We start from the raw sequence: 26695 nt of genomic DNA, 5'->3' as shown, positions 1-26695 counted from the left end.
AAATGGGAATGGTTGGAGAGAACTGTGAGCGACGTGACCGCAGGAATCGATGCGGACGTTCTGGAAAATCGTGCGCCCGGATGCTGACGCAGTGTTTCCGTAATTCGCAAGTCTTTCACGCGACGTCGGATAACCGTTTTATATTATCGTTTTCCAGCGTTGCTTTCCAATCGTCGAGTTTACTCGTATCTCGAGACCCGAGCATGAGACCCAACCTCTTTCTGGTGCACCCTATTTTAAGATCGTTGTACACGTTAGAAAGGAAGGAGCGAAGGAAAATAGTGGGTCATAGAAGTGGAAAACCGTCGTCTGACTGTAACTAGCCGAAGAGAAGTCGTAGGAAGAGCAAAAGTGCAGAAACGACGTAATAAATGTCCCTTTTCACGGTGGCGAGCGAACACGCTTATTCCAGAGGGGAGCACGCGATCGAATTGGCGAAAAGAGAAAAAAATGAAAATGCACTTGAATCCTTAAGTGATGTACAGCAGCTCCGCCACGGCAGTCCACTTTATCCTCATGAATTTCATTAACCGAACATTTATCGCCCTCGTATTTTATTCTACAAGCGGTACGTCGAATCGATCAGACTACGGAGACCAGATAAAACCGGAGTTTTATGTAACTTTTTTTGGAAATGTTCGGTTACACAACCGAAGCAATCTCGTTTGAAAAATCTCGTGTGTGAACTGCTTCCAAGTAAACGCGAACTTCGATCGGCCAATTTATCATTGCAAATGAGAACTGTTCCCTTAGCCAATGACCATGGCAATTTCGGGGACGTTAACACGCTTAACATCGTTATCATGGCACATTAACAAATAATTGTATCCGCCGCCGGTGGAATAGGAAGATGAACACTCTACAATGAGTAGATATAATTATTCGAAAACGTTTTGCAATTCTGATCCGAACTAGTTATATCAAGCTAATAACAAGTTGCGATCGTAATTACGATATTGAAGCGATTATCCAAACATCAAGCCTTATATATAAAGAAAATAATAGTATAGTGTCGCAGATTTACGTGGAATTAATTCAACAACCATCTTTTTCATTGAGTTATTATAATTTTAATTTCCTGTTAATTTTAAACAACTTCTTCATTCCGGCTTTGTTTCATTCCAATTTTAATTTTCAGTTTTTCATCTCGACATTGTCTATGATTCTGTCGTCGAGGGATCATTATTACGAGATAATACACGATTTTTAAGATGCGCGTCTTTTGATCGTTACACGTGAATCTTCAAACTTTTGTATAGGCTCATACACATACCGAAGTTCAGGAGTTCAAGACATAATCGTCAAGATTAATGATGCTACACATTAGTTACGCTGGCATCTATCTTTTTACGTGTCGCAATATTTACTTTCCGATCCTTCGTCATTTATCTCAATCATTCGATCCATGTCAAAGACAAATTGACGGAAAATTAAATTACACGTCGTAAAAAGTTTTTACAGCCCTAAGCGTTTGAAAGTAACGACGAGGTAGTCGTAGGTAATTACGAACACCGGTAAATACCCTATTTACTTGTTAACCTCAAAAAAAAGAAGAAAAACAGGACACGGTTAAAAGATCACACGAGCTTTGCTTCAAAGTTCTATTTCCTTTCCTGATAATTCCGAACAACATCCGCTAACGTGTTCCTCTTTCCTGCGTGTTCCTGCACGCAGAGATCTTTTATATAATCCATCGATAAAAAAATCTAGCTAAAAACTGGTGTTCTATTTGCTATAAAACGATGATTGTGTAAAGGTAAAAAAATACGGATAAAATGGAAAAAAAAAGGACACGAACTGTTACGTTCTATTTAGTCGCCGACGAGAAGGTAGCGTCAACTGACGTTTAATGCAACTGGCAATAAGCTCCACTTTCGGCTAACCTGCTATGTGCGGGAATACTGGCACGAGAGATGATTAAAGTTGTGCGAAAGTAGATTATCAATATAAAATGGCTTGTAGAAATCTTAATCAAATTCGATATCGACAATTGACTGACGAATATGAAATTCTTCGGTCGACAAGTGATGATTCTTCGATAGACGGAACGATAACTGACTCTTTGAAAGACGAACGCTAATTAATTTACTCGATAACCAACCGGTAGATATTCTCAAACTCTAACTCATCCTGACTTCTCTGAGTCGCTACATTTATATCCGTCGGAGATGAAAAAACGTCGGGATCTTTCTTTCGAAAATGATTGGGAAGATCCCCGACGTTTGTTCACCTGCCGACTTTCTTTACAATTTAAATTGTCTTAGTATCGTTATAAAGACATAATATAAAACCATAGTTAGATCAGTTTTCGCTTTTAGCGGCTTTAATTGCCTTTCACTTCAAATACTGTCAACACGGTTTCGAACAAACGTTCTAAATTACCTCGGCTTAAGAGAATTTATCAATTTTACTTTCGCGCCACGGATCGCGCGGGTCGCGGGACGTGACACGAACAAGCAATAAAAATAAGTATTTCCAACGTTCAAAGGCCATACGTCCCTAAGCATCTTTGGCGCCATGACTCAAGGTCGTGGCGCCACGGTAAGAAATCCGTGGATCGCGTGCTGAATTTAAGTTTTCGCTGGTCTATGTGTATGCGAGACTTTAAGACATATAATAAGGTTATTTTCTGTCGGCTCCTCGCAAAGAGTCACGATTCGTTGTTAGCTGTGTTACGCGGAAGCCTGCCAGCTAAACGTTTCGAAAGGGATTCGATACCCCTGTTTTCCTTATTTTTGACTTCTTTTCCGCTTACTCGATTTCCAGCCGAACTTGATAAAACGGACCTAGCGAGCCGATGAATGTAAAGGAACGGGCGATTTCCTCTAGACGCGTTTTGTTCTCACATTCGATCGAATTGAAGCGAGCGAACAGAGATTACATTAATCAAGAACAAGGTAATCTCATGTGCATCGCCGCGAAGAGTGACCGTTCGTTCGCATTCCCGTTTCTCCGAGTATATATTCGTTGGTCGAAAAAAATGACTGCGTAAACCAGTTCTCAGTGGCGATAAAGCTACGACTCTCCGCAAAAATCGACAATTAATTATGGTTCGGCTTATCGTGAAACGTTTTGAGACGAGCATTCTCAATTAAGTTTTCACCGAGAGATCGTAAGCTGATACTAGCTACGGAACTTCCTAATTCTAATATATATTCTTTTCGTTATTGCTAAACTGTTACTGTATGGACGAACGAGTTTCCGAGCGATTAATCTCCAGTGCTAGGTCGATTAACCCTGCAATTGTGTAATCAAACTGATCGCATTTCCTTCTCTCTTTCTATATATATATATCTTATATATATATAATATATTATAATACATAGAACATTGAAATAATAAATAAGCGTTTTCCCAGACGGAACTTCTATCTCGCATCATTTGCATGTTCAGTTTTTACGTAAAACAAGCGCTGGCACATAAATTATCGGGCAAACAAATTACGCATATCTCCGCTTCAAAGTACAGTGGGTGAAAAAAGTATATGTACACCTAGTCTTTTTTCGAATAAGTAACTGTTTCCACTGATAATTTCGATTATTCCATTGCAATTAATATTTGGTCTGCATCCTTTTAGCTTGTGTAATGGTTTCTAGTTTGCTTCGCATAGACTCGATCAGTTTCTAGTTTAATTCTTTCGATATTTTTGTTCGCAATTGGAGAATTACTCGCCGTAGATCGGTGCTGTTAGATATTTTTCTTGAAAGTAGCTAGAACTCGGTTGTAGAAATACTTGTTTGATCCACTGTGTTTCAACCGTTGTCAATGACATGCACGAGTCTACGAATATTGTTGCATTCGCGTGCTTCGGTTATCGCAATTCTATTTGTTTATTATCTTAAAATGTTTAAATTTATTGGCCAATTATTCGACCAAGTTACATTCGAATTGCTTAACAATGAGCAGTCATATTCATATTGAACACACGTGGATGTATTTCTGAAGGGTAAACCGATTGCAAAAATGAATTATTATCGACGAAAGATAGTCAAAATACAGAAAGTGCAACATTCTTGTTGCAAGCAAACAGAGGCATAAATTAAAATATTTAACGTTCCTTTTTTTCTTTTTCGCTTGTCCGAAGTACCCGTGTTTGCAAACCTGTTTCCTCGGGCAAATAAGACGAAATAAGATCTCATTATTCTTAATTACGCGTGTTGTAATTTGCGGTATAATTAACCTCAATTAAACTCCATAGATCCATATGACATTTCCAATTAAAATACAGTCGTACATTTTTTACTTATCCTGCAGCGGGCAGGTCTTCGAAAACTCTACGTGAATTTAACACACTCGCAACTCCGATTAGGCCAAGCCTTCTCCGACGATTTCGATTTCAATGTAGGATACGATGATCCTGGTGCATTGGGTATCGTGATCGATCCGACGAGCGCGATTATAATCATCGTGCGTACGTGTCGCGCGAATGGCACAAAGCTCGATACACGACCGATCGATCTTACAGGAACGTGCGTAGCATCGAGAAATCAGTTCGGCCATGAATCGTCAGGTCAATTTGCGTAATGACTGCAATCAACAGTCCTTTTTATCCGATTTTACAATTGATTCAATATAACGAGTTGACACTTCCTGTGTGTTTGCGAACAAAAAGAATGACAAATGATTGGAAATAATAGGTTCGACATTCACATTGTTTCTATTAAATGGCACTCCATTATGTTTATAACTCTTATAAGTAATTAAGATAAATACTATATTTACTTGGAAAAAATGAGATAGACTTAAAAGATTATTAGATAGATTACGTTAATGATTCCATTTCAGACCTACCATGTACTAAAACAATAACGTAAAGTCACTTCGACTTATCGTATGTTTATTTGATAAAAAAATTACTTATACAAGCGAAGTCTGCCTTCATTTATAAATAGACTGCGATGTAATCTGATACAGACTGTTAATACATTCGTGACAGATTTAGGTATGCAAAATGCACAAGATACGAGCAAACCATAACATTATATGAAACATTCTAAGTAGAACATCTTTATACAATGTTTACAATATTATAATATTTATGAATGAAACGGATCTCTGTTCCATTTAAAAAATACGTAAAATATCCAATGTTATATAATATTTAACGCGTCTCATATTCTACGTTTGGATTCCATTTCTTCGATTCTCCGGGAAAATAGAAATTTGTATGAACGCTCGGGACCTGATGACGAGCTGTATATCGGAAGCTTTTTATTAAGCGAGCTTATCGAAATAGGAAACAAAGATTTAGTAAGGAAATCGGTGACTGCAATGGCGTGAAATTGCACCGAGCCAGATCTGCGGCGGAAGTGGATATCTGCAACGTACACAACTGCCGCGTACAATTACCTCGTTTTCTACATGTTGCGCGAAGAGAGGAACGATTTCTAAACGGACTGACGTTGCCACGAACCAACGGAGGAGCTAATATGCGCGCTACAACTAGCTGTACAATCTATGTACGCGTGTACGAGCAGCACGCTGAGTATTAAGTAGCGGTATTTACGAAGCCACAATTATCCCCGTTTTCATGCCGACGATCTCTGGAACGGCAAAGGTTCGGACGTGGACTACGTGGGAACTTCTCTTCCGAAGCTAGTCGTGCGGGCTGCGAAGTAACAAACCTAACGCTTGCTTTTAGGAAACGCTACGAATACCCAAGAGAGGTGGCCTTTTAAGATGGTTCGCGTGAAAGCGGTCTGTACAGCCGATGCCTGATAATTAATCAAACACGTTTTGTCTCGAATTAATGGGAAACTTATCTTTTTTCTGAGAAACTAGATTTCGCCATGGCCGAAGAAATTTGTCAAAAGAATTTTTAAACGATCCGTGATAGGTCGGTGGATAATCGTGGGATAATTTCCGACTTGTACGAGTTTCGTGGAAGAAAGAAATAGCCAGCGAACATGAACGGATTGAAAAAGTCACACGAAAGGATTTAGACCTCTCCGTCGGTTTAATCTGAATCGTTTCAAGGTCCTCGCGATAGATGAACACGCGATCAGGTAGATTTTTCAGACAGAGCGACGAATTTCGTGTCGGCGAATGTTTAAACGGTGCGCACGTTTAGGTGAATTATTCCTCGCGAGCTAAGTTTAGCTAGACGGAAGAAGGTTTCTTTCTGAAAAAAAAAAAAAAAAAAAGAAAAAGAAAAAGAAAAGGAACTAAAGAAGAACACAGTGATCACGAAAGATCCCTCGTTCGACGAGTTGCTTAAAAGCTGAAATTCTTGGTGAAATAACGCGATAGGGACACTTGTTGCCGTACTATGAAATCTCAGGAAACACGCTAACAACTCCATGTGTTTTTGCCGGTTACGAAGGAGGGTACAAAGTTCGCGACACGCACTCGACAATCAATTCCAGCTAATAAAGTTAGAACGTTCGAAAGAGCGATCACCTGGTTATCCAGTGTTGTTATCTGCGCTGTTATCGGCGCCGCGAGCACTGCGTCGTTCGTATTTGCATTGGGTCGTGATTAAGAGAGGGGCGGACTGAAAAACTGGCGAAGCTCTTTTTACATGCGGTCAACGCTCCTTCGCGCCCTCCCTTTCTCTCGTACTCCTCGTCACCCCGGGCATCTTGATGTCATTCTACATTCCCCGCGATGCGGCGAGTAATTAAAACGTAGTCAGTGCTATTTGAGATCCCTCGACGGTGATTAAGCTTTCCTAACTGATGCACGTATGCTCCGGCCGGCAAACTGTCCTATAGGCATCAGCCTATCCTCGTTATTACGTCCACCTGAAGCAACGAAACTCCTTTGGTTATGAGAAAGCTCGGCAAATCCGCTCGAGCCTCTTCGATCGACCGAGTAGAGACGTTTTAACGCTGGTTTCGCCAAGTGATCCTTTCTTAAGAGACGGATAATCGCTGACGAGCTCACGATCCGTGATAATATCTGCGAGACGACTTTCTGATTTTCTCTGGCTGGCCGTTTCCCGTAATTTCAACTGGGTTGTTGTACGAGATCGTTAAGAGGCTAAGATCGTCTTTGTTTTGCGTTAGCCAGCGCGATTACGCGGAAGACGTTCGAGGCGCTAATCTCTCCCGTTTCCGGAAAGGGGATGTCAGACTCGGTTGGAGATATGCTACGTCGCCGCTTTGTTCAATAAATTCATTGCGTTAACCAATTAGCTCGGAGCGACAACCTCTGAATTCCAGAAATCCAAAGGCTGCAACCCGACGGTTGCAAGTCTTCCCGGAATGCATCTTCGTAACGAGACATCAAGCTAATAATAAACGAGTGTTTGGCTGCGGCGAAAATAAACTATACAGTGGCTGCTATAAGTGTTGCCACATACCCTTATTTTCCAAAATGCTGGTTATTACGTATGTAAATGTTCGAGTATTTATCATTTATTTAGGTATAGATTTATAAGTGTTGGCGACTTCTGATTAGACGTGTTATTAAAATTCTAACCGAGGTATAGAAAGGAAAGGGCAATGTTGGAAAAGGTGGCACGTATTTTAAAGGAAACACGAGATTTCGACAGACCCACGATTCCCGTACATTCGATATTCGGCCAACGTATTTAGAAAATGGCGGATAGCGTGCCTTGGGCCTGACGATTACTCAGGAATGAAGGGATACCGGTATCGCCACGCCAGAAACACGATCCAGCTGTAGCAAGAGCTGCTGGCGCCTTCCACACCCACGTTTTACGCGTGTGCGGTGTTCTCCAAGCGATTACGGAAGTCGTATCACTGCCATTTGTACCGACAAATTGGATCGAATAGAAAGCGGCAAATTACCTTCGACACGCTAGCTCCGCAATTTCGAATTTTAGCCGTTCTTAATTTTATCGGGGCAAGAAAGAACGATAGCCATCGACGCAACGGGGACGCGGACGCCAGTTTCTCCGAAATAAATCTATTACGTCCGTGCCGGGAACGAGGTTGCCCCGGAGAACGCGAACAACTTCAGCATTTTATACGCGTTACTGCACACGCGAATACTTTATGCACGTATTACGCGGAGCGTAATGCGAGTTTTATTGCGGTTACGCGTACTGCCACTTTTCTTACGGTGCTTCGGGCGTACCGCGAACGTTAAGCCAAGTACCAAGAGAACTCGGCTTAAACAAAACGATGATATACTGTGCCGAACGATATTAAAAACTGGCAGATGTTGATGTACTGCGCGAAAATTACCGGCTGTCGTGTCCGCGGTAAGAGTCGCGATACTTAACCACCACCGATGGGTAATGCGTCATTAATTGAATCGGACGTAATTATGTCGAATTGTTGCGTAACTATCGCCATTATCGACGAAAAAGATTAGATTAAGTGAACCTCGAGCGGGTTAAGCTAATTACGTTTCGAGTGGATCGCTTCAAAGTGAATGGAAAATCGAGATAAACGAGAGAAGAATGAGAAGAAGAAGCGGTGAAAAAAAGAAGAGAAAGAGGTCAGAGATGGCGAAGAAGCTCACGGTTCTCGTGTATGTACGAGCTTACGTGCCGTTTCCGAGATTTCCAAGAAACCAGCCGGAAATGACAATAAAAATAATCACTTCACAAAACTCTGAATCCAGACTCTCTCCAGGCCGTATACCCGTTACCGGGATGCGGTAATGACACCTAATTACTTTCCACCGCTCTGCACAGAGACTTTGCTCGATTTCGAACAGTAGCGTCGCTAATTTGCACGTGGCCGTTGCGTTAATTAATTCGAGCAGGCGAAACGGCCAAGTTGTCGCGGATGCAAACGCGTACGGAGAGTCTACCGCTCGTAAAAAGGAATGTCGGTCGTAAAATTGCATAACATCGTCGAGAGAACAGAACCTGTCGAACCGTATTTCTTTCGACTCTTCCACTCTCTGGTCCGAATAACTTTCTACTTCTTCCATCTACGCACGCTCGTCCAAAGATCGTCTATCGCTTGTTGGTCGGATTCAACGTAAAACCGCATTAACGACGGGAAGAGGATAATCTTTCCACCATGGGTTCGTTGTTGGAAAATGATCGACATGCTTTTCAGTCTCATCGGTTTAATACCGTTCGCGAAGGAAGCACACGATCGATAATTCATGGAACATTGCAGAGTCCGATGACACGAATCGATATGGTGGAGCGATCGTCCGTCGATTTTATTTATTTTACATCGATCCCCTTACACGGGAGTCGATGAACCACGGGTTTGTATCACTAGGCGCCAAAATCAACCCTGTCGAGATTTTTTTCATCATTTTCAATGGAACTGTATTCTTTAGAAAATTTCTTCCTAGGAAAGATATAATTTCTCGATTCAATTCAAATCAACGATCGCGCGAAAGAAGAGTAATGCGAAAAATGCAACTTGGTAGCTGGTTTCCTAATAAGAAACGGCCACGATATTTCAGGGGTGAATGTTACGTTCGATCTCTATTTTACTTTCCCGTCGTTTAACGACGAGTTCCAAAAACTTTTCTTGTTCGTCAAACCTGGCGTAACAATTGAACGTTTGTACGTAAATACTTACTTTCGCTAGGGCAAAGCGACCGTGCTACTGACGGGCCACCATCTGCGAAATTGCTTCTTGTCGTGGCCCGTCCTCTTCGTTAAGGTCGCGGTCTCACGAGATACACTTAACGCTTTTCCACGAACTGGACTCGCCGCGTTCGCGAACTCGGCCAATTTTCGAGCTGGCTCGTTCGCAGATGCGCGTCTTTCAAGAAAATTCCATAAATACGTCTTTGTGTCATTCGGCGATTACATCAGTGGACGAAAGCGAAAGAAAAGAGCAACGTGCGTGGATTGCGATTTTTATGAAACCTAGCTAATAAGGGACTATAATAAGATATCGCGTTTCACGACAGTGTGCACTATCCTGATTTTCCTGTTTCCTCCACGAATACAATTGTGCGACATGTGCGTCATAATCACCTAACGATTATATTTTGTGTATACTTGTTTTTCCTCTCGTCTATCGGTCTCCAGCGGTAATTTCCTTTCTGCTCCTAGTCGTGGGAACACGATGGATCGAATCGACAGACGCGAACAGGTTCCGCGATACTTTTAAAAATTATTCCCCGATGTTACATTGAATTCCAATTGGCTATAGGCTAAGCAAGAAACTCGAGGTGTTGTATGCGACAAAAAACTACACTCTCACACTCCAATACTTCTAGTACCATGCGAGAGCGGTTGAGAAAAAGAAAATGGGTAAATAGATGAAGTATGTTTTTGCCGTCACGATAAAATTGTAAAATTAGGTCTTCCCGTAATTACCATGACTATCGTTACTTGTTTGCGATATGTATATGTGTCTGTGTGCATATGCTACTTTGTTGAAGCAGCCAGTCAACTGGTCAGGCAAAACGTAACCGACAAAAATATACTCGTTTCTTGCAATAATTCAATACACGGTTGTACGATACAATTTTAATTATTAAAGCGGATAAAAGATTGCACTCGGTAACAAGCCGAAGATTAACATTCTTTTCATTCGGACGCTGAAAACATCATCCTTCCCGTGACAATTATAAAGTCAGAAAAGCTTCGTCGTTATGGAAAAAAGGAAATTCTCCGATCCACGTTGCTTAACGTGGATTCTTCCTCGTAACTGGTGCGAACTTAGCTGCCTCGGCAATTATCGCGCACTACTGGCACGTCCAGTAATTATCATCGGTCGTTTATCCGTATCTTAGCTCCGCCGAGATTATCGTAGCGTTGGCCGTTTCGCGAAGCAACAACAGCAGCAACATCGAAGCAGACTGCCGCGTTTCTCTGGGTATTCTCTGCTTTCCGTTCTCTCTTCTACGGTTTACCTCTCCCTTTCTCTCTGTTCTACGCTCGAAGGATCCTGGAAGGATCTCGGAAGGCCTCGTGGAGAGTCGGAAACTGTGCTGGCTGGCACACACGAAGTCGAAAGAGGCTTCGCAGGTAATTGCTAGGCCGACGGGTCGATAATGAGCCCTGGCTTCGGGGAACCGATTACACCCGGCCCAAGCCAAAAGCAAAGTCAGAGCCGAGAAGCAGAGAAGAAGAGGACGAGGACGATCCAACGGAGGGAGAAAGTTAAGAAGAAGGGAACGAAAGAACGGGAGAAGAGGGCGAGTTCCTACGCTTGAGACGTTTTGTTCGATCCTCCATAGGATACACTCGCGGTTAATCCCTTCGGGAATTTTGCGTAATCGACTTGGTATAGTGTGACTTGGTATTTGGTAGAAAAGTATCTATCTCAGCATCTTTTGTCTCATTCGTCGATTATAGTATTGTCACGTTATTATTCACCGTGATCTTTACAAGATGTATTCGGCAAACATAGAGAAGAAATCGAATACTTCGGAATGTAGAAACCTGTATAAGCTATTTGAAGAAATTTCTTATCGAAAAATCCGATTCCAATGAAATCTTTCTTAACTTTCCAGAACAATACATACTTACCTACGTATTTAACAATAATTCAAACGATCAATTACCATTTGCCATTGTAACATGGTGTGTGTATATGACACATGTCAGTTGGAATATAGGATTTGTGTATGCGGCCCTAATTCAATGGCCAGGTACTGTAATATATTATACTTGGCTCCTGTCTAAGTTTAGCAGCCGCTCCGTTATACGTATCTTCATTTTGTAATATTGTTGGGAAACAGTTAAGCGCCACGATAATCCCGGGGCATGAACGAGGAGCAACAAGCTGCTCGATGAACGTCGATAACGGAACAAGTAAGTATAACGGTCGAGAAACGCATAGAGGATAAAGGAGTTGCATAGGGAAAAAAGGAATAAGAAATTAAGCGATATAACGCAAAAACGTATCAGCACGAAGGGGGATTTATCCTCGGTGAGAAAGGTAGGGAAAAATCGTGACTAATAGCTAAATTATCAGCGACAAGCTGTCGATGAGAGGTGAAAGACGAGGAGAAATGGGAGGACAAAGAAGAAGAAGAAGCTCTTCCTGTATCGTGCGATGAAACCTGCCTAGATCTCTCGCTACCGGGATGAGAGGTAGGTGATCTAATTTCCCGCGCAGTCGTGCAGAAAATGATCCAGGCCGCGATTACGAAACGGCTTCCAGTCTTCGCCGGGGGCAACGAAGGCGCCGTTTTTACCGCTCTCTTTTCGTTTCCATGCACAGTGTGTAATAATCGCGGCGTAGCGTTATCCGCTTCCCGTGGAACAGTCGCGCCGTTCCAAATACGCGGAAAATTATTAGTCGAACCCGTGGCACGAAACGCTTCGATGTGACCTCGAGAAGTTCTAAGCTCTATAAAGTGCTCTTGTTTACGCGCTACTCCGATCCAAATGCGTCCGACGTCAACCATGCTCCGTCATCCGATACATTAAACCTTCACCACATTGCTACTTCTTAAGGATATTTGTATGCTAAAACGTTCGCAAGATAATTACTTTCGCGCGTCCACGCTTTTGTATCGGCTTTGAACATCCTTCGATGAATAGATTTATCGACGTCTAACCGTCGAATTAGGGAAGAACGACAAGGTACTCGATCGAAGATTCGATTACTCGATTCGACTCGGTTATCACCGCGGTACGATAAATGGAAAACAGCTGGCAGATTGCTTTTCCTTCCTGTTGTGAATTTCTTAATCGTCCCGAGCAACGTCGTATTCCTTGTAATTATAATTTGCTGAATAAATTCTACAATTTATCAATCAGATATTCGAATGAGAAATATTTCGAACGATGTTCAGACTCGTGCATGTACAATATGTAATGAAAGGAGAAATACACGAGAAGTACACGTTTGGTACAAGCAGCGTGGAGGCCGCGGCGATGCCTTTTCGTGGCCTCGAGGGCCGCTGGTCCCGCTATTATCATAATGAGGTAGAAAACGTAGATATTAACGCGAGGTTAGTTAATAGTACACTTATCCGAGGAACGCAAATAGTTCGTGGTTGAGGAGGGATTTGCCTACTGTAGAGAAATTTCTTCCTCCGCGATATCTCTTTTCTGTTCTTTCCCTCTAGCCCTCGCATATCTTTGAAGCAAAGCGGCCGTAAATCAAAAGTGACAGAATCGGATTCTCATCTGCATAATTCGCTTATTTTATTCCATCCACGTACTCTTGCCGAGCCGTAAATGTTTGAAGGCTCATCAGCCCTCTGCAAATTATTAATCTCGCGTATCCTGTTACGAGTAGAGGGATTGATTAACTTTTCACCATTTCCTCTCGTTTCTTTCTAATTAAAAGCAACGTCGTAACAACGTTTTCCGCGTATCAGCTTTTCCTATAATAAATTTCCCGGCATATAAATCGTATTTTTGATTTTCGTGCAACCGTGTTAAACATGCAACGTAAACAGATTAGGCGGCAAGACCCTAATTCAACGTTATGGTGTTATCGTGTTCGATCGTCGTTTGGAGACCGTGTTTTTTCAATAACGACCACCGAAACTACCCGTGTCTTCGCCGTCAAAGAAGAGGACTCGATGTCTTTATTCTCTCGACAGTGTTGCATAATCTGTAACAGCTGCGGCGATTTGCTCGGTGGTTGTCCGCGAGGTGGATCGTCTGCATCTGGTGCCACAGTCGGATTTTTTAGTCGGTAGGCAACCGTGCTAGTCACTCGAGAAATGGGCAGGCCGAAATGGAGGATACACACACAGTTGGATCGTGGCGATCCGGTGGCGTTTCGCGCGCGGCAAAACAGGGAGGCGCCAATTTGCAGGTGCAAAGTTCACGCGACGCTCGGGGTAAACCGCTAATGAGGGTTCGAGTGGTACGTGTGCGCGACGCGTGTAGATTTTCTGGGGGGCAGGTTAATTACCCCGCTGTCCTGTATTATGGCGTGTGCTTTTTCGCGTCTGTTCCATTCTATAATTCCTGCCAGCTTGACAATGTAACCAACAGTTATTTAGAGCGATGCAGTTGTTGTCAAATGCTTCAAAGTTGCGCGTTCGTTCTCTCAATTAATGATAGCTCGTTAGTCGTGGAACATAATAATTATACTTCCCTTTTTTCACCTCTGGAAGCGAAAATGTATGTGCATTCTTTTGCGCCTCGTAGAATTTTAAAATGTCATAAAATGTAAAATTTAGACCTCGTTATTAACCTGTACAATGTCGATAAGAATTGCAACGTGTTGTAACAACTGTGTAAAAGAAAACTTTGCCCGTCTAAAGAAGAAAATCGTCTTACACGAGTTTTACGCACAGTTATTTATCCGTTGGTTCAAAAACAATTTCAAAAACATTGGCATGTAATCATAACGTTAATCATAGTTTTAATTATGACATCACCTATTTGTATAGAAATATATAGTATTATATTTCTGGATCTAACAAATCATTTTCTTCGCCAATTGCGCTACATTGAGGTATTTCTTTTAGCTACTATCATAACAATTGGAGAACCGAAAGAATGTAATTATTATGTCTTTTGCAACGTAACCGTCAATTATAAGAACACACTTTATATTAGCGTTTCTGAAGTAAGTATCATAATTTATCGTTTGTTAGAAAAAGAAAGACATATTGATGTTCGGCAAAAAACATTGCAACACATTTCCAACTTGTTCTATATAACTATAATTATGATATTATCTGAAAGCTTTATATTCGTCACAATGTTCTATTAAATAACTACCGATATGTAATTGCAACGACGAATACGTATTAATTACAAGGTTATATAGTAATTATAAACTTACTAGTTGTAAAACTTAACAGTTTCCCGCCCCACGTAACATACGACCTCGACAATGAAAAAGCTAATCATTGGCGATGAAATAGATAAGAATACGACGAATAAACAAATTTTCATTCACGAAATAAAAGAAGTTGATATATATTCCCTAGATTATTTAAGAGAAGAGTTTCTTGGTCGTAAGAAAGGTAAGATCTTTGATTCCTGTAACTCGTAAGGGAGAAGCCGATACCACGGGTACCTTTCCTTTTACTCGTCTCTTTTTCCTGTCGGGCTTAGCATCCCTAGTGGCGCCTCTCTCAGGATATAAATTAATTAGATTTGTGTGGAGGTGTGTCAGCAAAGTGCCGGCACTGTGTTTCTTGCCCTACGACTGTCTGCTCTGCCGCGCGTTTCAACTCGACCGAATGGCCTACTCTCCGCTATCTACAGATAGTTTCATAACCCTTCGAATATATTTATTTCTTCGCGTAAAAGTCCAGCCGGTTTCCTTTAAATTAGTCACGCTAGTATCTAATCGACTCTACTTCGAATATCTAAAATGAATTATTAAAATATAGAAAACAGTAGATATTTACGCCCATTTCATATCGCCATTATATTTAAGTCAATGATAACATTTGCAAATAAGATATATTTTACAAAAGCGATGCTGGAGGGAAAATAACCTTGTATGAAATTCTGACGATGGAAATTTATCAAGAACACGTGTAACACCTTTGAAGCAACGTATACGTCGACAGGTAGGTCCGAGCATAACGCATGATGTATGGTGGGCGTGAAACGGGTGTAGCAACATAGTAACGTTTACTATATCGGCCAGGATTGTCTAGCGGTTCTCCAGACGAATTCGTGCAACCAAACCGCAGCTGTAGAATTAACTTTGGCGATACCGCCAATATCGATCTTCACTCTAACGATTAAATCTCGAGAGAGTGCCTGGTCCCAACAAAAGTGTAACGTTTCACGCTTTAACAGGGATAAATAATGGAAGAAAAGACGAAAATAATTCCTTCGCATCGTATTGTCATCGTATGTATTTCCCTCTCGATAATTACCTGTCATCAAGTGATTAAATAACCCTTTATGCTGAATCGTTAAACGATGAGGGCATTAAATCATCGCGTCGTCGTCTTTTCTTTCTTAGTTTTACAAGCTTGTACTTGTCGTAAGTCACGAATTGACACGATACATGTGTAGAATGTGTCTAACGAATTACAATGGGATAAAGGGACGTACAAATGTCATTTATTATGCATCATTTCGAATAACAAGCGCGATTAAAGTAAAAGCGAGAGAAAATATATGTACGTGGGTAAATATCGTCGATAAACGGATGATCAATGTACCTACGCGGATAAGTTACCCGCTTTATAATACGTTCACCGTAATTGCAAGCTTGTTTTAACAATTCCACCTCTGTACACGTGTCTTGAACGATTACATAATAGCGAAAAATGTTAGAACGCGACTAATAAATCGTAATAATCTTTTGAGTATATCTTGTGACGAAACTAATGTCAACGTTTATAGTAATAATTTTGCACAATAATCTTTGAGCCATACAATGTATTTAAAAAAAATGCAGTTTGTAAATTTCGACATACTTATTCTAATTTATGCAAGAAATATCAGCTTAAAAGAGTAAATGTATTATGTACATTCCCGTTCATAAGTATTACGACACTTGCTGATATCGTATAGGACACTATAATTGATATAGATTATCAGAGAAGAGATTAGAATGCCAGGTTTTTATATTCATGGAAGATAATCATTTAAAACACGCAATTATATTTACAAGTACTAATTTGTAACTATTATGAGATAGTGACGAATAAAATATTTCTTAGCCATCACAATCTTGTGATCTAAATCCCATGGATATTCAAATTCAATTTAAATCGAGTAAGAAATTCTAAGTATATCGAGCATCTGAATTTGATTTAAAAGATCACTATAATAAACGTGATAAGAGAATCGATAATTTGAGTATTTAGATTGATTAAATTAGTGATGGGAAGACGCGATAAACATAAATGATAAAAAGTGCGTATTTTGATAAATACGCTTGACCAAATTAATATAATATAATATGTAATAGTATCGATAGTATCGATAATAATCTTCAAAGATTTCAGATAGTAAAGTATATATTTGCTTATCTTAAGTGTCCTAATACTTATGAACAGGACTATATGTGGATGCTGAAATAAAAACTCACGTTTATGTTGCCGAGGTGTGTTGGAGGGCTGATACCCCTGCGGCTTCCGCCGCCTCCGACCTCCGCGTCCAGCTTGCCGGTTCGACTGACCTCGTGGATCCAAAAAATGACGACAAAAAGCGTCGATGCGGTTTCGTTGATCTTCGTGTAACTACGTTTGTTCTTCAGAACGGCCTGTCTATGCGCCACTGTCCACACTGAGCAATAAAGAACACTATGTCACAAACTTGAATCACTAACCGGTTAACAGAATACGAAAACATTCTTTCCACGAGTCACTGATATATCGTGCCACTGCTTGTGTTCAATTGAACGAGAAATTTTCCACGCCGCCCTTCGAAACAACGAAGAGGTAATATCGAGCCAGTAAAAGCTAAGTGTGCGTGGCTTTTTGTTTACAACGCGTGTATTTTAACCTCACGTTATATTATTCGAAGTTTAGTAAACACAACGACTACGACACCGAACATTTCTCAGAATTCGTGCACTAATTGGTCAACACCACAACAGAATTGCGAGGAAATTGGATAAAGTACAGTTCAGGGTTACCAAACACGTAAAATTTATAACGAAGCACTGCTCGTTTGACAATTACCGACATGTTTGCGAGATATCGATAGATCGACATAGAGGCCGCGTTTCGAAAGGTTTACGATAAATGCGAGGGTTGAACGATTCAGATAGCTATACACGCGATCGTGGCTCGATAGACAGCAGCGAAGCGGTGCGAGAATCGCGAAACAGATCGGTTAAGAATCGAGACCGATCTCGGTTCGATCGGTGACATGCGCGCGGCTACGAACCTGTTCGTCCATTCTTCGCCCCCTCGACGGGATTAGCGCGTGCATTCGTCCGGTAGCGATGGTGAAAAGCGAGCATTCACGGGTATGGACAATGACGACGACGACGACGGCGACGAGTCGGCGTGGTGCGTGTCCGCCTTAAGGGCCGTCCGTCGCAGACGCATGCTCGCGGCACGTTGCAGCCTCTCGCACTGACCGCGCGTAACACGTAAGAGAGAGCTGCGTACCGTGTACTTGTCTCTCTCTCTTCCTCTCTCCCTCTTCTCCTTAGAGGAAACTGTGCAGCTTTGTCACGCTCTCGACAAGCCGTTCAGCTCGCGTGTGTGTCTCTTTCTTTGGCGATCGGTGCGCGGTTTTGCCGTTCCTCGTGGTGGTCGCCCGGTTGAGAAGGCGGTAAACAGGAGACACGGGTCTCGTCACTCTGGACTCTGTTTGAATCTCTTGCGTACTAACTTCGCGGCTATCCGCGGTACTCCACGGCGAACGTTGAACGCGAGCCTGGAATTGCCGTGGCGCCACCCCTCCTCCCCTCCTCCCCTCCTACCCTTCCACCCATCCACCTGATCGTCTTCCTTCGTGAGTGCCACACCACGGGGCTTGTGTTGCCTCCTCTGCCTCGTCCCTCCCTATTTTTCCCTATAATTTGCTCCGCGGCTGCCTCCTTTTTGTTTTATTCCATTTTCGTGACCCCCCTTCGCCCTTCACGCGCCCTCCTTCGGCCACCGTCTCGCTTTTCTACCTCTTGAACCGCCTCTCTCTTTCTCTTCTGGCCATCTAGCTTTCCCTCTCTCGCGCTACTTCTACCTCTATCATCGCGTCTGCCTCTTTCGCCTCTACCTCTACGTGCCAGCCATGAATCCTTGCCGAGGCAACGGGGCAACGGGGCTACGGGGCTACGGCGCGCCGCCCCTTTAATAGGGCTACGCGGGCTTTTTCCATTCACAGTGCAGCCATCTCTTGGCTGAAATACGAATGAAACAACCCGTTACAGTGCCGTACGTGGTTCAAGGATTTCCCCCAAATGCCACGAAATTGCCTCGAAAACTTTGGAAAGGGAAACGTCTCGCGAGGCTTTGTCGCGGATCTCACGCATCACGTCCAAAAATTGTATTTTCTGCTTGACACAAAATGTAGGTCACTTCGTTACGTAGAGTTGATCCGTATATTCGGGGTAGTTTCCGTGGAATGATCTTTTTTTCTTCGTTGGACCACTTGTCAGGTAGAAAATCATCGAGGACTGCGAAGGGCTAAATTCTGAAATACCTACATCGTATTATGCTCGTTGGGTGGGACTTGGGATGTATCGTATGGCAGGAAGATGTCAAGGAGGAACCTGATATACGACAAGGGGATGATTCGTTATTATGTGAATTTTCACGGTAAATCGAGGCTTCAGTCCGCATAAAATTTACTATTGGCTCGCTTTAGATCGAATCGAATAGATATCGTCAAATTTGAAATTACCAGAAGGTACAAACCATCGTTATTATATTATTTCTATTATTTTTATTCCGATCACACAATTTAAATATAGATCTACGATATGTTCTGTACAAAAATATATCGTTTTTCTATATACAATAATTAGTATAATAGTATATACAGCAAGAGGGACTAATCAAATGACATTATTTACAAATAAAGACACAATTGTAATACAGAGCTGATAAGATGACTAACCAAAGCGATAAACTCAATACAATTCTAAATGTAGACTACGAATAAGTAGATTAATAGAAAGTATCAGATATTTTACTTCTGCTTCGTACATTAGTCATCTTTTCAGTTTTCCCTAACTTTACTACACGTAGAAATCATATAGATAACAAACTTCTACATACAATAATTATACAAATCAATAATCCTAAATTACAGCATATTGTACTCCAGAATACAAATTCTGTTCAGTTGCAGCGGGCAACGAATTCTCTTTATTCGACTCCGTTTTATTCGTAGAACCTCTCCTTTTCTGGTTCTCATGTGTTTTCAGATGTTTTGTCAAATGATCGCTCCTCATGAACCTCTTCTCGCACACAGGACACACGAATCTCTTTTCGCCAGTATGCGTTCGGAGGTGACGCTGCAATTCGTCGCTCCTCGTGAACCTTTTGCCACAGAACAGCCAGTGACATACAAAAGGTCGTTCGCCGGTATGCCATCTCAAATGTGCCTTTAGATGAGAAGTTTTGCCATACACTTTACCGCATCCTGAAACGTGACATAGGTGTTGTTTCTTGCCGTCGACTCCAACCTGAGCTGCGCCGTCTGTTTGACAATTTGGACATCTACATCTAATACATTTTCTGCCAGATTTTCCAGGATCCTCCGTACTCAGGAAGACGTGTTCAGACGGCGGTGTGAGAGGCCATTGATAAGGCGGAGAGTGATTTTGTGGACTGGGTGGTAGATCCGATGGACTCGGCGGCAATGAATAATGTTGTATCGCTGAGATATTCGTGAGCTGAGGTTGCGCAAGATGAGTGTCTGTTGTCCACGAGGTCGTACTGGTAGCAACATTTGCCATCGTGTACGCCGGCGGCGTTAACGCCTCCGTGATTTGACCGTGGTTCATGGATCCGGAATACCAGTATCCCGATTGGCTGGTTTGATGGTGATGACCGCTAAACGTAGGATTGTACGGTTGATAACGAATATTTGAACTTCTGTAATCGAACCTAGCAGGTTGGTGCATCGGCATTGGGAGGCTGGACATAGGCGCCATCGTCGGCATACACATCTATAACATAAATAAATTTTGAATAATTGAACACTTTATAAAAACCGTATCTGGTAAAGAAATTCAGTTTACAGTATCGCTTCTTGTTCCTAAATGTTGCAAGCGAATACTCGAATAATTTGATGATAGCATGATGCAGGAGCGGTCACTTCTGAATAAACGTTTCACACAACTGAACGAAAATAATCTTCACGTTTGACACTAGAATTTCACCGATATGATACGCTATATTTCCACGGATGCGTTGTCGCGGACCTGTTGATACCGTATCACTTGTGCCATCACTTCACTTCCTGGTATCCATGGTACTGTCCTTAGAAATGATATTAAAATCCTCTGCTAATTTTGGTTAATCGCGAGGTGAAATAGAAGATAAGGTATTTCCGTGATTTCGATCACTGCCACCACGCTCGAGTAGAACAAAAACGAAAATGAGAATGAAAAGAAAACTGAGAAACGCTGTATCTGGCGGATCGAAGCGTGCGCGGCTTCGAAGGCTCGCCAGATAATTGCCGGTTGCCGACCGTGTCGCCTCGGTTTTAATAACCGAGTGGACAAGGAACTGACGAAGAAGGGAGGAGGCTGAATGCTCTGCCGGGTTTTCTATGGAGGTGGGGATAGACCCCAGTGAATCTCGCAGCCTGGTGCGCATGCGCCCTCCCCTCCACTCGCTCATAAATCAACCCTGCGGATAGAGGATCGAGGATCGAGGCTACGCACCTTTTGTGGTCGTCCCTGGGGGCTGCCTTATGCCACCGAGAAAAGCCTTCGTGAATCCTACCATATTCTCTTCGGACTATCTAGTTTCTACGGTTCGCCATGTTTTCCAGTAGCTACGTACAATTGTTTATTCTTGGTGGGCAAACTCGAAAAAGACTGTAGATGTTTTCAACGTTACCTGATTCCATTCTTTCGATCTTATCTTGTTTGTTTGCATTTATCCGTTTTATTTTTATATACCTATAACATAAATTCCGTGTTATATCAAATATTGTTAAATGAGATCGCTAATTTGTTTGGTAAGGAAACGTATCTTGAATTCGTTCACGTAGTCGCAATACCGTTCAGGCTTTTTTCGTACTGCACTGCTTAAATAGCAATCGACCTCCAGGTGAAATCATTGCTTCGACCGCCCAAGATTCGAGGTGCAGTCGATCTGCAGGGTAATAATTATCGGTAGAAACGGTAGGAGGAATAAGCTTAATCGTTCAAGTTTAATTAGTGGATAAGGAATTTGGGCTTAATTAGCGGTCCTGCGTGCCGACGTCTCTCCGTGTCGAATGCGATGCACGTTGTCGCAATTATATAATGGCAAATTGTCGGACACAGAAGTCGTATCTTACTTTATATAAAACAATTATATTTCCATGAAATCATTCAATTCTTGAATTACCTTTTTATCATATCCATTATCCTTTTGCCATTTTAACATTTACATATTGACAATTGGTAACAGCGTAGGGCTGTGTTGCAAAGAAATTATATTTTTTCAGGAAACTCACAAAATCATTCGACTTTTTAATTTCCCTTTCAACATGTTCGTCATGCTCGTACTGCTTTAACAATAATTGAGAGCCACGTAGGGTTGTCTCGCAAAGAAACTTGCGCAAAGACGACGAAATTCTGCAGAATCAAGTGGTTGGGAAAGTTGAAGCATTGCAGTTAGATGAAAGGAGTCAAAGTAAAATTTTTACGGTATTTAAAGGTTCTTTGACCGCGTTGAATGGAGGCGGACGAGATTTGCAAAGACGTATCAAAGCGTGGAGAGAACCGCGACGATCGCTCCGATGCACGGAAGCGCGCGATAACGAAGACCAGTTCCCTAAGATGCTCGATGCGCTTTGTGGTATACCTCGTACCATAAATCTATACGAGATCTTAGTCAGTGCTGGAAGACCGCATTCACAATACATCGCATCAATTGGAAGTGAGCTACGCAAGCTGGTCAAAGTGCCGGCTTATGGTGGTCGTAAAACGATTATTGGCAGGACCACGTGATGAAACTTTTGCGTTACTGGTCACTGCCAGGTATATATAATGATAGCCATCGTTATTGCGCTTTGCCGAACGTACAATGCTTACAGGAGCCTTTTGCAGGTACTGTGACAAATTTGCTGGCGCAAGAATAAGGACAAAACGTTGCACTTGGCGCGTAAAAGATAACTCTCGCAAAGAAAGATATTTTCTAGATCTGACGACCGACCCGCTGTCTTCTGTCAACGTCTCATTCAATCGTTTTAAACATAGGTACGGTGAATTTTTATCGAATAATCTTTCCTTGACTTTCTTAGAATCTTGTTTATTCAGCTTCGAAGGAACAACTTGTCTCGATGGTATCGATGCTTTTTGTCAGTTGACGAAGGATGCTGTTATCTACGAGAGTAACGCGTCTCTGCAAAGCGACATAAATTTAAACCAAATACCGAATATGTTAAAGTTTTATCGCGAGTCCATAGGTCCTTCGCTATTTTTATACGGCATTTATCCAACTTTGATGAAGTCTTCGTAACGACACGGTCAAGTTACAATGATATTAAACGCATGAGCGATGCGTCAGACGCATACCGGAAAGAGATTATTAATTTCCGGCGTCGAGGAAACATTATCTGATGTCACGTGTACAGACAGATGTCAGACCATCGATCTTCTAAAATATTTTCCAGTGACCACAAGCAGATTCTCTGGGGACTTGTCATTGTTTGTCATATTCATAGAAAGCACCGTATTGGCAAAAAGCGTGGAAATTGAACAGTGCTGTCTGACATGTGTCCAGCCGAATGCTGGTGGAGCTGCAACCGCATCATAGTAAATCTTGTGGCGATGTCGCAGTGAAAGAATGAAACGGAGGACGGGAACACCCCGAACAACCCTTTACCTTCCTCTGCTCAGGCTCGCCATTGTATCCTAATAAGCTGCTTAGCATCGTAGCTAGAAATAAATTGTTCTACCAGTAAACAGTACTCCCACGTGAACGATCATCCCCTGAGGACAAGAATTTTTCTAAAAACTCGCTTTCTCTTTCTCTCTCTTTCTTTCTTTATATAATTATTCTGTATTGATACAAAATAATCGATATTTTCCTGTGTACATTTACAAACGACATTTACAAAACGAAACGATGAGGTACACAAACGAAAATGATTAAAAATTCAAACGATCGTGTATCACTCATTCATTGAAGTTAACACATCGTTCGAAAGAAATGTTTCATTCTTAACTATTTTTTGTACTTCATCGTTCGCAAAGATTTGCCATTCGATCGTCTCTTTTCTTCAATTGAAATAATTTCTCAATGGTAGGTCGACGTATGCAAAATAAAATTTTAACTTCACGTAGTTTCCTGAAAATATTTATTACCGAGTAGTATAATTAAAAAATACCGCAATTATTTTTTTAAATAATTCACGCATTAAAAAAATGTCCAAGTAAAATGTGTTTAATCTTCTATAAGCCCATTCTTTCTGAAATCCATGTTTCACACAAAATTTAATGAACACTGTTGGCCTATCAAATTCAAACGATCTTTCATATTCATGAACCTAATACGATATTCTATATTTTTACTGTCGATCCCCAAAGAAAGTCGGGCATCTAGTTGACTTTCTTAAAAATTCGGTTCAGAAACTAGCGATCAAAGGAGCGATGATCGAAAATGTAATGTGGACACAGTAGTGTGTGTCCAATCGGTAAACGGAGGGAACTGCGGGGGTGTAAAGTACGCTTTGTGCATTCGTTGGAACGTTCGATGTTTCTGCGAAAGCCGCGCATTTTTAAGAGACATTCAGAAGCGATGGACCGATGCAAATCGGAAGGACGACGCAGGTCAGATTTTGCTTGTCCGCAATAAGAACTCGCTTGTCCCCGATTTCTTATATTCTCTTCCGAGATTTATGCCCGTACGTGAAACAACAGCTTCCACTTTGTTTTTCTCGATATCCTCGACTTGTCGATCTCGCGAAGAATCCAAATACTCGCACGAGTTTAAGAAAATGACGGTACCGTTATTTTGTACAGACCTCAAGGTAAATCTCGATATATTTCTTTTTGGGCAATAATAGTCTTTCGACGCTCTTTTGTAAAAGATCGAAGTCTCCAGGTAAGCTATTGCGAGCTATGCTTTTACAAAATTTAATATTCTCGAAAAGGAAAGGCTTTTTACGTTTTATTACACTTCATAAATTAAATAACCGTATACCATATACAAGAATTAATGTTTATTTCTACCAAAAATACCTTTTTTCTTAATCCCATACAATTCCGAATGGCACATATACGTTGAATGATGAGTGGAAGGCATTTTCCTGATAATGGTCTGTTCGTGGAGACGTCATTAGGCATCGAACCTTTTCTTTCTTGACTACGGGCCAATTTTATACGCGATTTACCTGACCGAAGGAGGCATCATCGGGATCAGCAGGTCACTAGTCTTGACGGGTTTCTAACTTATGCTCGGATCTGGAAGAAAACGTAGAAGAGATGGTATAGGAGAAAGGAGAAGGAGAAAAAAAAACGAAATAGACGACGGCGAGGGAAAAACGAGAAAGAGAAAGAAAGAGACGGGCCACGTTCCCCGACAATAGACCCGACAATGGAACTAGTCTTCGCAGCTAATGGAGCGAGACTTTGCAGTTTTCACACGATGATCGGCGTAACGTGGTCGCTCACGACTTCTCTGTAAGAGAAGAAAGCCCATTTGAGACTGACCGGATCATGTAGCTTGCTGCAGAACAAGATTAGTCGGATCTATCTCGCAATCCGACATATAGCTGATAATCGGGTTAGGATTACAAGGCCCTAAACAAGAGACTAGTCTTTACCAAAGATCTGTGACGATCTTATATGTAAACAGGCTAATTCTAACAACATACAATAGTTTCATATTGCTTATTACTCGGCTACTGCTAAATATTTGGGAAAGTATGTCTGATATTTATTTGTTTATGATTTATTTACATATTTTTCTTTTGAATTTTATTATTAAGAAATCTATTCTTGAAAGATGGGACCAATTCTAATAAGGTCTTACAATCCGATTAGCGTACAGGTTCGTTGTTGTGGTCTACTCAGGTTCAGATAAATGGATACCAAACAGTGCTTCGTCATTAATCACTTGACGAAGAGAGAAGGGTTTTAGTAGCTTACAAGGAGGTTCTTATGGTCGCGTTACGATAATCATTTATTACAGATCGTTTGCAGATGGATACCGGTAGATTATCAATATTGATATAGATAAGATAGGCTGGAATCGAAAATAATAATTAGAGTTACAAGAGTATTATTCTCTCAAACTCAAGTGTTTTTCTAAATGCAACTGAATTATATGCAATAAATAAAACAATTATATTCATAAAGGGAGAAAATAGACTTAGAAATGTAGGTAAAAATAGGTAAATTTACTTCTTAAAATATTTAATTTATTTCTTTCACGCGTTGTTACTTTCAACACCAGTTCACCCCATACTTGTTTCCAAATGATCAAAGATGCCGAAAACGTATTTTCGTGGGGACGAATTAACGACGTGCAAGGTGCGAGAACAAGAGGAAAGCATGTACCTGTTTCAAAACGACGATCCCAAGTCCATAAATTTGTGCTTCGTTCTAGAGACGGAAGAATCGAGCTGTAGGGGTCACTCACGGTACTCCCGTTCGAAGGGAATGACACCCTCGTCATAATACGACCTGTTGCGTTTGAGAGGAAGAAAGAAGGAAAAAGGAAAGAAACGGCAGAATGAAAACTAGAATCAGGGAGCAACTTCGGGGTACCATGGGACCCGTGAGAATGTCTACCGTTCAAAGGGAGCCGTCACATTATACGCGGATTCATTACGCAACACGGCATCTATGATCGCGCCGTACCAAAAGAGCAGTTGTGTCAGTGCACAGGTCAGAGTCGGGAAAGTTGCAAACAACTAACAGAAAGATTTCCGACCCATAAAGGACAGTAGAGAGACGGAAAATATGGTGGAAACGACAGGGGGTGGGCGAAATATTATGAGGCTATGCAATTAAAAAAGGGTAATTTTTCGAGAAAATGATTGAAATACGATAGGAACGAAAAATTCAGGTGTACATTTAGCAACAGTAAAGGATCGAGTACTAATCCAGTTTGAAGCCAAAAAATTAGCTGGTCTTAGAAGCATTTGCGCTACAGTCAAAGTGGCCAGCGTAAACTTCAAAAGGGACACCTCGGAGAAAAGCGACGATAGTTGGAGAAAAAAATGAGTCGGCGTTCACCTTCGTCGGCCCATCTTTCACCGATAGATTTTAATTAGTAGGCCACAAGTCCTGGTTTCTCTATTGTCTCAATCGTGCCGACTGACCGCTTTTGTTGCAAG

The 26695-nt window shown here is 41.6% G+C and overlaps 2 protein-coding genes across 2 annotated transcripts in view; one reads left to right on the top strand and one right to left on the bottom strand.

Annotated features, from left to right (window-relative positions):
- LOC132911512 (uronyl 2-sulfotransferase-like) overlaps window positions 1-26695 on the top strand; it is a 238650-nt gene that overhangs the window by 151435 nt on the left and 60520 nt on the right. The window lies entirely within an intron of this gene.
- LOC132911511 (transcription factor Sp3-like) lies at window positions 19113-20967 on the bottom strand. Its single transcript, XM_060968205.1, has 2 exons — window positions 20433-20967; window positions 19113-20360 (listed from the first exon to the last, which is right to left on the bottom strand). The coding sequence occupies exons 1-2, from the start codon at window positions 20490-20492 to the stop codon at window positions 19488-19490; spliced, it is 933 nt and encodes a 310-aa protein (XP_060824188.1). The 5' UTR covers window positions 20493-20967; the 3' UTR covers window positions 19113-19487.

The sequence above is a fragment of the Bombus pascuorum genome, chromosome 10, assembly GCF_905332965.1.
Source record: "Bombus pascuorum chromosome 10, iyBomPasc1.1, whole genome shotgun sequence".
Taxonomy (NCBI): Eukaryota; Metazoa; Arthropoda; class Insecta; order Hymenoptera; family Apidae; genus Bombus; species Bombus pascuorum.
The sequence above is the reverse complement of the archived record's forward strand: the minus strand, read 5'-3'. Positions and strand labels throughout refer to the sequence as shown.

Excerpts from the sequence above, each read along its gene's own strand:
- LOC132911511 (XM_060968205.1), bottom strand. The coding sequence starts at position 20,492 with ATGCTATCATCAAATTATTCGAGTATTCGCTTGCAACATTTAGGAACA. Across the intron at positions 20,361-20,432 it reads TAGGAACAAGAAGCGATACT|ATGTGTATGCCGACGATGGC; the intron begins GTAAACTGAATT and ends TTTATGTTATAG.